This window comes from Austrofundulus limnaeus, unplaced genomic scaffold (assembly GCF_001266775.1).
Source record: "Austrofundulus limnaeus strain Quisiro unplaced genomic scaffold, Austrofundulus_limnaeus-1.0 Scaffold23, whole genome shotgun sequence".
Classification (NCBI taxonomy): domain Eukaryota; kingdom Metazoa; phylum Chordata; class Actinopteri; order Cyprinodontiformes; family Rivulidae; genus Austrofundulus; species Austrofundulus limnaeus.
In genome coordinates this window covers 1302609-1312188 of record NW_013952425.1, presented here as the reverse complement: position 1 = coordinate 1312188, position 9580 = coordinate 1302609, and the positions used below count along the sequence as shown (strand labels likewise).

Below are 9580 nucleotides of genomic sequence, written 5' to 3'. Positions count from 1 at the left end.
TGTGTGTGTGTGTGTGTGTGTGTTTGTGTGTGTGAGAGAGAGAGAGAGAGAGAATGGGGTGGGGATACAGAGATAGAGATGGAGCGAGAGTGAAAGAGGGGGTGAAAAAAAAAAGAATTGTGCGCAGCATTGCATGAGAGTAAGAGGACATACACACACCGGCACATGCTCATACACACACAGAGAAAGAGAGAAAACAGGAGAGAGCTGCATGTGAACGTGCCACCTTTCTCTTTCAATCGGCCTCTGGAGACAGTGCAAAGGGCCGTTTGGTGGCTCACTGCTGAGATAAGAAGCAAGGGATGGGGCTTCAGAGACTCGCAGAGCCAGCTTTTTCTCTATAGGATGGAAGCACCCTTTTCAATGTGAACTCATTTGCTGTGTTGTGTAATTGTGGAGCATAATGGAGCGCGCCTCATTCAAGCCTTTTTTTTTCTAAAATAAATTCTGAAGCCATTTTCTCTATTCATGGCCAAACAAGTCATGTTTCAGAGAGATATTATGCAGTCTTTTGAGCTCAGGGCCACCACAAATTTGCCTTTGAAAGGAATGTTTTGTGTAATCAAGATAAATTTTTTGCTCTTTATAAAAGAGACGCTGCCATCCAGCTCCATGTTTGCCACCTGACTTCTGCCCTCGCTGCTCACTGGAAGTAAACACAGTCCTGACCTTCCCCTGTCTGTGTTGTAACGTGTTTGTGAGGAGACAAACTGTGTTTTAACAGCTACTGATCGCTGGAAATTACTGACTGAATCAACCTGCCACTAGAATACAGCTATAAACAATAAGGAGTGTGCATCGTAATCATTGGAGAATACGCTGYTTTACTTCCTGCACGGTCAAATGAATATCAAAGCAGAGATGAAAAATGACTGATTTGAAAATTATTGCTGAGCTTTTTCATTAAACCACCGCAGGCAAGGAAAAAGATTGCTATTTGCATAATTTAACTGGCATCTTAATTATTGTGTCAGAAATCTGTATGCAAATGATTTAAGTCACTTAGAAAGGAAAACTTACTTGGCTAAACAGCTAATGGACTAAATCTTATCAAGTCAGAATACACATCGTGAGTGGAACCAGAGTTGAAAATAGTTGACAATGACAAATAAAAAAGGACAAAAGAGAGGACAGAAATTAGCCGAGAAATGCAACCTTACCTGTGTCAGCTGGAGAAGTGAGTGTCGGTGCATGTGCAGGACTGTGCAAAAGTTTTAAAGCACCCTCAGTAGTTAAACTTTGCTTCCAAGGACTCAGACTTATTTCCTAAAGTGGTCTTAATTAGTTGCTTTCTAGGCTTTCTGAATTTATTTCAGTTGTCTTTTTTTAAATAAAATTTCTGTCCAGTATTTATACCTGACCAAGCCAGCAATGCTGTGCCGTGTTTGCTTAAACAATAGGAAAACAAACAAGTGGAGAACAAAACAAGAAGTGACAGCACATTAAAAGTATGTCTTTCAGCAACAACTAACCCTGCAAAGAATGAAATAAATGTTTATCAAATAAAGTCTAATGTTACAACTAATCATGGATCCCTTTAAACAGACAGAGGTCAATTTCAGGCATTTAGATTGCTATGTCAGAGCATAAGGGATGACTCAAGACTTTTGCACAGTACTGTAGTTTTTTTGGAGTGGGGAGCATTTGGGGTTGTTGAAGGACCTACCACGTAAAACAGTCAGTCTGGTGGTAGCGCTCGTCTCTCCAACACCGTTGGAGGCGACGCATTCATATATGGCTTCGTCTCGGGGCGTGCGTAACGGCTGAATTCGTAGCACTGAACCAGACCCGTCGTCGAACTCAATCACCTGCAGGTGCGAGAAACAGGATTTGTTAAAGGAGATTTTTTTGTTCACAATGGATTAGGGACCCTCCACAGAAAAAAAAAGAATAAAGACAGACCAACAACACTGATGGTGACTGACAAAATGTGCTTCCTATGACATAAACGAAAGCTGTTTCCTACCTTAGTGAGCCCTAGTGTTTTGTGTACATTTTTGAAGATTTACTGTATGTGTAACGAAATCAGCTTAAAGATATGTGTTAAATTATATTGCAGRAAATCTGTGGGTATTTAGCAAATTTTATAGAAAAACAATTATACTGTGTCCAGGTGAGTTTCTTTTACAGTAAATACAGCTTTGTAAATTAACTTGTAAAAAAATAACAAATGTGGCTGACTAACTTTAAGAATGGGGAATGTGATGCTCCTAGGGACATTGTTTTTCCTCAGATCTTGGGGTTGCAGGGTGCAAATTGAAGTTTCAATGTTTCCCACTCTTAAAGTTAACATTCAATTCCCTGAAGAAAATGCATCACACTTGGTTGTGTCAATGGGACAGAAAACGAGCACAAACAGTTAAACGTGGCTTTGATAATTTGTTACGGAGAGACAGTTGCACCATGAAGTGAAGATAGTGGTACAAAAGACAGGACCGACTGTTTAGGACGGACGAAACATAAAATGCTCACAAACAGGTGTTTGTTGTAGCTTATTCAGCTATCGTTGCATGCTACGTGTTGTATACTCACTGATTTTAGAAAGGTCTGTCATAACTCAATCTCTTTTAAGCATAGAGGTAGATTTGAATAAAACATAGGCCGGAGTTCTATCCCTCTCTCTTGCGTTCTCTTACACACACACATGCATTCACACAACCACACAGAGGCCTTCAAACATTTTAAAGTACACAATATATTTGAGCATGTGTTAGTTAACAAAACACTAACATTTCTTTAGCCAAGCCAAAGCAGTGTTGGCATTCAAGGTGTCAGCAGGTGATGGTAAAAACAGCCTCCTTTCTTAGCTCGAGCCAAAGAGCAAATTAGAAAGGAAGTTGTGGGGCTTCCAAAAGGAAATGGGTTTTTGTTAGAAGATGAGGTGGCAGCGYGTGATTGAATGGGTGCAGAATTGCGGCAGCCAGCAAGCCCTGTGGGGCGATGGATGAATGAAAACTAATGTGTTAGCATTCAACTCAACATGCGATGCAAACGCGATGAACTCTGATAAGATTAGATTTCTTTGGGCATGAGAAGCAAAAAAGAGGTGGGAAGAGGTCCCTGAGCTCCATTAAGGCATTGCTGGTTTGTGGAAGCTAACAAACAYGGCAACTGGAGCAAAGTTGGGGGGGTTGACACCTCGATAGTCCTGAGGACTGACACAGAAATTAATGGAAATCTTATCAGTGCTCTGCAATGATATGGTGATGATACTGAGCGCAAGTGCAGATTAAAGCTGACCAGAAATCAAAGCTTCAGCCAAAATAAAAAGAGTAAGTCATGCATTAAGATAAAGATGCCACAAAGCAAAAGGAACTTTCGTAGAGAAAGTGCTACTTCCCCTTTCCTTTTGCATGAAACTGGCAAATGTGGCGTGATGCTAATGTATGGATCTGGGTCACACCACACTTTGGTTTTCCTCAGTCCAATTGCTTTCTTACAGAAATGTATTCAATTATAAATTTGTCTCTGGATCTTTTGTATGCTTTCTTATTAAAAGTCATGCAAGTTTAAAGGCTTGGTCAGCATGATTATTAGAGCTCGCTAATGCGTGGTGGCATGTTGGGGCGAGAAGYAAGCCAACGGGTATCGGAGCAATGGACTGTTGCATGCAAGCAGAGCCAAAAGCAGTGCTGAACCATTCCCATTTTGTCGAGCATTTTACATCAGAACAATAGACCTAATACCTCAAATCTCTGGTTGCTGACTTTCTTCCCCTTCTTGTTCCACACAATCTTCGGCCGTGGATCTCCCGTGGCTTGGCAGATAAAGGATGCCACGCCTCCTTGCACGCCTGTTTGGTCAGTGGGGGTTCTTAAAAACTTTGGTGGTGCTGAAATAAAAACAAATAATTATGGGAGTTAGGAACAGTAGTAGTGTTCTTTGCAAATGCAAAATTTTGTACAACTCTCCATTTCTTAACAGTTTTTTTTTATTTCAGTGCAACTCTTGCAAAGAAGCAAGGATAAAAAGAATAAATGTGAAACAGTGGCCTCACCACAGCATTGACAATGTTTGTTCTCTGGTCTTTTTACAGCTTTTTTATGCTTTTGTTTTGATTTTTGACTATGAAAAAGAGGGTTGTAGTTTGATTTTTCGATTTTCCCTGTAAAAAATAAAAACAAGTCATGCTTTGTCAAACATTTGTCATTTTACTTTTAATTTTCAGTGGTTGAGTTGGGTAACATTTTTTTTTCTTTTCATGCCTTCAGGACAATCAGATTCTACTCGCGAGATGACAGCTCTATTACAGTCCCAGAAAAAATCAAAACACATGAAAGYGATTAGTAATCAAAGAAACTCGTCTCTCCTGGATGAGGTTTTGTTTTTTGTGGATATTTTATATTTTAGCTCGCTTGTGATGATCAAAGTTCTTTTAATTTCAATGACAGGGAATGTCAAATTGTTGAATAAGGACCCCACACCCCACTCCCTCCCAAATATTTTTCTCTAAAGTTCGAGTTCCAGCTTTACTAGGAGGTGTGGCTCCATCTGTCTCCCTCCCACCCGCAAAGTGACTGTCTTTTATCAATCATTTCAACAGGCCGTTAGAGGCCACACAGCTGCAGTAATGCCAGCCATCTGAATCGCTTCATCTGTATGTGTGAGGACATGCCATTGTACACGTCTTCGTGCCTGTCGATGTGCCAAACGATTTACCCCCGCCCATCCCAGACTGTGTAGTGCCCAGAAGCAGTGKCAGGCAGTGCTGCGATTGAGGGACAAATCAACCTGCAGAAATCGCGGAGAGGTGACATGTGATCTGTGGCCAGCAATCAAAAGGGCGAACAGATAAACAGGCAAGCAGCTGGGCTTCCACTGGGCAAATGAATCTGGGAAATCACTCTATTTCCTTGTGACGCACTGCTGCCTTGAGTGCTTACGGACATCAACGACCCGCTGCCCTCTCAGTCACCATAAAACCACTTTTAAAACCACTCTAAACAAATATTCCTCTAAATCTTTTGCTCATTTACCAGCAGGAAGATCCCACAGGTGGGCAGCTAAGTTGATACAATTTGTGCATTGCGCAAAATAATATCTGCATATTCACGTTTTCTCATTGACTTGGCTGAGGGGGAGTGGTATGCACCGCCATTCAACCAGGAAGGTTCTGATGGGTAATTGATATGCTATTGGGGCTGTTTTCGCTCTGGGGCCATCCATTATGGCTCCCTTCGCTGGCTGTAATAGACTTCTACGGCATGTACGGGAGATCAGCTCGGAGGTGAGAGGAACAGGGTGGGTGGGGGAGCCATAGCACAATGGGGAGTGATTGAGGCGTGACATGGAGGTAATGGTGTTTTCAAAGACATGGCTGCTGATATCGCCATCATACACTCATTTTAGTTCTGCTGCTGACAAACATCAATTTTGAACGACTCCTCGCACGGCTTCGGGTAGATAGAGGCTGATTGAAACCTTGGGTTTTTGTCCGAACAATGCCGTGACTAGAACCATGACAGCAAACAATAAGATACGCTCAGTGAACAAACATTGTGCGAACCTGTGCATCAGAGAGAAACCTTGGTGCAGAACCCAGATTTTGTTTCTTGTTTTATTGCACTGATTGTGCTAGAAAATGACACCTACTGCATACTAAAATATTTGAACAATATCAAGGAAGTATAAAATTGCATTTGCTGTGGTATTGGCTGTAATCATTTTCATTTAAAGGCATTAATGTCATTAATATGTAATAGTAGGTATGCTTTTTTTGTTAGCAAAATGAGTTTAAACTGAAAAAAGCTGTTCATACTTAAGCTGCACATCTCCTCAGAGAGGGAACCGTAACCTAAAATAATTAATACTCTGACTGGGAAACTTAATCCAGTGTTAAGCCGTCACCAGCAAACAAATGAGAAGTGTAAAGCCTTTCACAAGCTGAAAGGTTAGTGTCAAGGGTCTGTGCCTGGCCTCCCTAGAGGTCATTTATGTAACCTTGCTCATTCACTGCTACAGAAAGGGAGGAAGCTGGTCCCAGCATCGTACAGTCCCACAGAGGAATGCCATGTTCATAATTAGATATCAAAATGAAAGCCTTTGTTGCTCTTTACAACAGTCATGCCATCAAAGTTGAGGGAAAAAACTGCAGAATAAACAAAAAAAAAAACGGTTTTGTTTTTCAAGCTAAAGATGTTTGCATTAACTTATATAAACATTTTGAAACTGGAGGAGTTTTTGAGGGCAGAAATCCACTAATGCATGACGTTCGTCGCTTTACATGTCAGACTTTTTTTTTTTGAGTGTTTTACAAAGATCTTTTGCAATCTGTTAGCTCTCACACTTTGAGTCATCGGGGGATCCACAATAGACTTAAGTTTGATCTCCCAGCCTATTAAAGAGCGTAAATCAAAGACTGGCGAGAGAAGAACATTAATAAACCGACTCTGAGTTGACGCCTCCTTTTGGTGTGGACCTCGGCCTGAGACAGCTCGGTTTTCATAATTACACTGACTGACATATTCAATTTCATTTGCATGAAAAGGGCCATTTCCTTTTTGAATCTTTAACTTGCTGGGTGAGGTGGGGTTGCGGAGGGAGGGAGGAGGGGGGGTAATTAATCCTAACACATTGGGTGGCAGCCTGCAAATTCGCTGCCTTGCTGTGGACATACGCATTGGAAGAAAAGCAGCATTTAAAGATGCCATTAACCTCGTATGACATCTGAAAGCCGCAGCGTATCAGTTCTATGATATTGATGAATTGTCACAATGGCAGCAAAAGTGAGGCCAAATAGACTGAAAGCGGGGTGATGTCTAATGACCAGAGAGAGTAAAAGTGGCATACAGGACGGTGTATACTTTGATCATTTAAATTTTTAGCAATAAAAAAGTGAAATATCACCATCTGAGAACAAATAAAGACAATGAAGGATGTGTTTGTTGATTATAAAGGCAGCTTTCTTAGTGAATTCTCTCTGTGGGTTAATTACTTTCAATACAGAGTTCAGACTTATCTGACCCTGAGCCAAAACCACGGACAGGCTGCAGGAATGACAAACAGAGATAAACAACACAAAAACAAGAGTTTAAAAATAGGAAGGTAAGCCCCACATGGTAATCTACAGCAAAGATAACAAGCAAAAATCATCTTTGCAAGCACTAAGCAGCTTTCTATCTGCAGCATTATGATAAAAAAATTCTTTTCAAACGCCAAAGAAACAAACCCACATTGTATGCACTCACAAAGGGCTACGGCAGAAAAAAAGAAGGAAAGAAAAAGAATCCGAGCTTAATTAGAACTGTGCGCTGATTTGCATTGCATGCTCATCGGTAATCTTGCCTTAAATGGAATCTGAAATTCTTATTGCAATTAGTGATTACTTGAAAAGGGATATGGCCCCCGAATGATTGTTAATTACCGGATCAGGAATAGTACATTAATTCACTGCAGAGGTTTTAATGCAGCGCAATGATGGGAACCCGTTCTTCCATCAATATTGTGCTGCTTGTCACACATAATGAAGTTCATAATGCAAGCCTTTTTCCCCGCACTACTCCCTCTTTTTAAAATGTGCTGTCTAAGCAAAAAGCCCAGACATTGTGTAAAACTAATTCAATGGAGTATGTAAGAAAACAGCTGAGCAATACATTAAAGGAATAGCTTATACATGTTAAAGTTTGGTTCTTCTGAAAGATTATACATATTAGGGTTGGGCAATATTGGGGAAGAAAAAAAAATCACAATTAACTTTGGTATTTAGCCCCAAACCCCTTTTTGACCAATGCCTGAAATTATTTGACCAGCTCCAAAAAAGTCGACTGGAACAAGAGAATAAAACTTAACTTCGTGTCTTTAGAAAATAAAGACGCAAAAGTTGAATGAAGTTTGGCGGCGATGGAAAGACAGCAAGTTAAAGACACTCAATTATTTGTCACTTGCCACCCTGGCCACCCCCTCTTTTGCCRTTCTTGTTCAGAACTAAGCTCTCTTTCTCACATGTCTTTCCATAAACCCCACTTCAAACTAACTAAACTGTCACTAGCACTGGAAATATGGTTTGGTAGTGGTGCAGGTTCAATTAGTAACTGCAATTAAACAAAAGCATCCACAAGATTCCTTACTGTAAGAAAATAATAAAAATACAATATACATTATAATGCAGTCATACTAGCATGTTTTTTGGTCCCACTGAATAGGCTGCAAAAGTCATATTGGAACTTTCTTAACCCCAGTCAGTGTGTATTACTCATGCTCAGCAGCACTTCTATGGAAGGTCTGAGCTGCTGGCTATGACTCTGCAAGAGAAAGGGCACRTCTGCACAGACAACAGCAACATCTTCAAAAAGAATGCCTAATGTTCCTGTCCCACATTTGATGCACTGACAGATTCACGGACAAGATGGAGGGCTGGGAGACAAAAAAAAAGACTCCAAATCTGAACAAGCACGACCTATCGTGCACATGTACTCTCATGGGTGCTAGATTATTCTTGATGGATAAAGAGAGCATTGCAATGAGTGGAATGGCATTAATAAATTGGGAGGATGTGGGACAATAAAGGTTGCGTAACTTCCTATTAAATAAGGTATAAGTGGTTATTTATGGAGCCTGTGCTTCGTCCCATACGACTGAAGCTAGAAGAGTACCCATTCATATATCGTAGATTCATAAAGGCTAAAAGCTACCTGTGCTGTCTGTAATCACAGCTGTTGTGTATCACATTGTTTTCCGGAGAAGAAAATAAATAAAATAAAAAAAATCCTCACACAAACACCAGCCACCGCCACCTCCCACAGGACACATTAGCGAAGTAGAGAGATCCAGTTTGTCACTTAATAAAAACAGCCCACTCAAACAGATGGCTTTGTTCAAACGGCCCCCCAACACTTTAAAAAGCTGGAACTGAACAGCGGCTGTGGCAAAGCAGATGACACACGAAAGCCTCCCCCTCCTCCTTTTCTGTTTTTTTTAAAACAGAAGGAAACATATAAATATTAAATTGCGACACTGACTGTGTGAGACTGCAAAGAGGGGAAAAAAGTAAATAATTTAATACAAGAAGATGAGAAGAATGAGAGGAGGGAGGTGTCMGATATTCTGAACATCTGGGCTGAGGTTGGATATAATAACCCAGCAGCTTCGCTTTCAATAAGACYTCATTTTCATCATTTGCTTATTCATTATTTGTTCATTTTGTGTTTGAACACACAAGTCTGACGACAATTCCAGCCATGTGACGAGTCAAGAGGAGAAAAAAAAAAACAGTCAAGCAAGAAGTATAAAATTTGATGTCGTTTGGGGTTTTTTCTTCTTGTGTTGTTTTGTTTTCCACCAATGCTCGTGGGGGAAGGAGAGCAAAGAACATAGATAAGTAATTCTAATTGTGCAGGCTCATTCTGTTTGGTAGTCAGTGCAGTCTATTTGCAAAAAGTTAATTATCTGATAGGATAGGCAGTGGCAGCCACTAACACAGAAAGCCATTTGTTCATTCTGTTATCCACTAGGCAATGGGACAATTCATTAAATGGCAGAGCGGCAGCGAATCGGCCAATAGTTATCACGTTGGACGCTGCGCAGACTTGAAAAGATGTGAAAAATGGCAAAAGTGATAAACTGACTTTGACCATGTCAGGAT

General features: G+C 40.7%; 1 protein-coding gene across 32 annotated transcripts in view; it reads right to left on the bottom strand.

The window, feature by feature from the left end:
- LOC106514844 (protein tyrosine phosphatase receptor type D) overlaps positions 1 to 9580 on the bottom strand; it is a 469094-nt gene that overhangs the window by 88645 nt on the left and 370869 nt on the right. For 18 of the 32 annotated variants that reach the window (XM_014004326.1, XM_014004345.1, XM_014004320.1 and 15 more), the window contains exons 11-12: positions 3687 to 3832; positions 1667 to 1808 (exon numbers count right to left, since the gene is read on the bottom strand). In XM_014004326.1, coding sequence (XP_013859780.1) covers positions 1667 to 1808; positions 3687 to 3832 — 288 coding nt within the window. Of the gene's footprint in view, positions 1 to 1666; positions 1809 to 3683; positions 3833 to 9580 lie in introns of all 32 variants that reach the window. The other 14 variants (XM_014004324.1, XM_014004325.1, XM_014004323.1 and 11 more) reach the window with 1 other exon arrangement.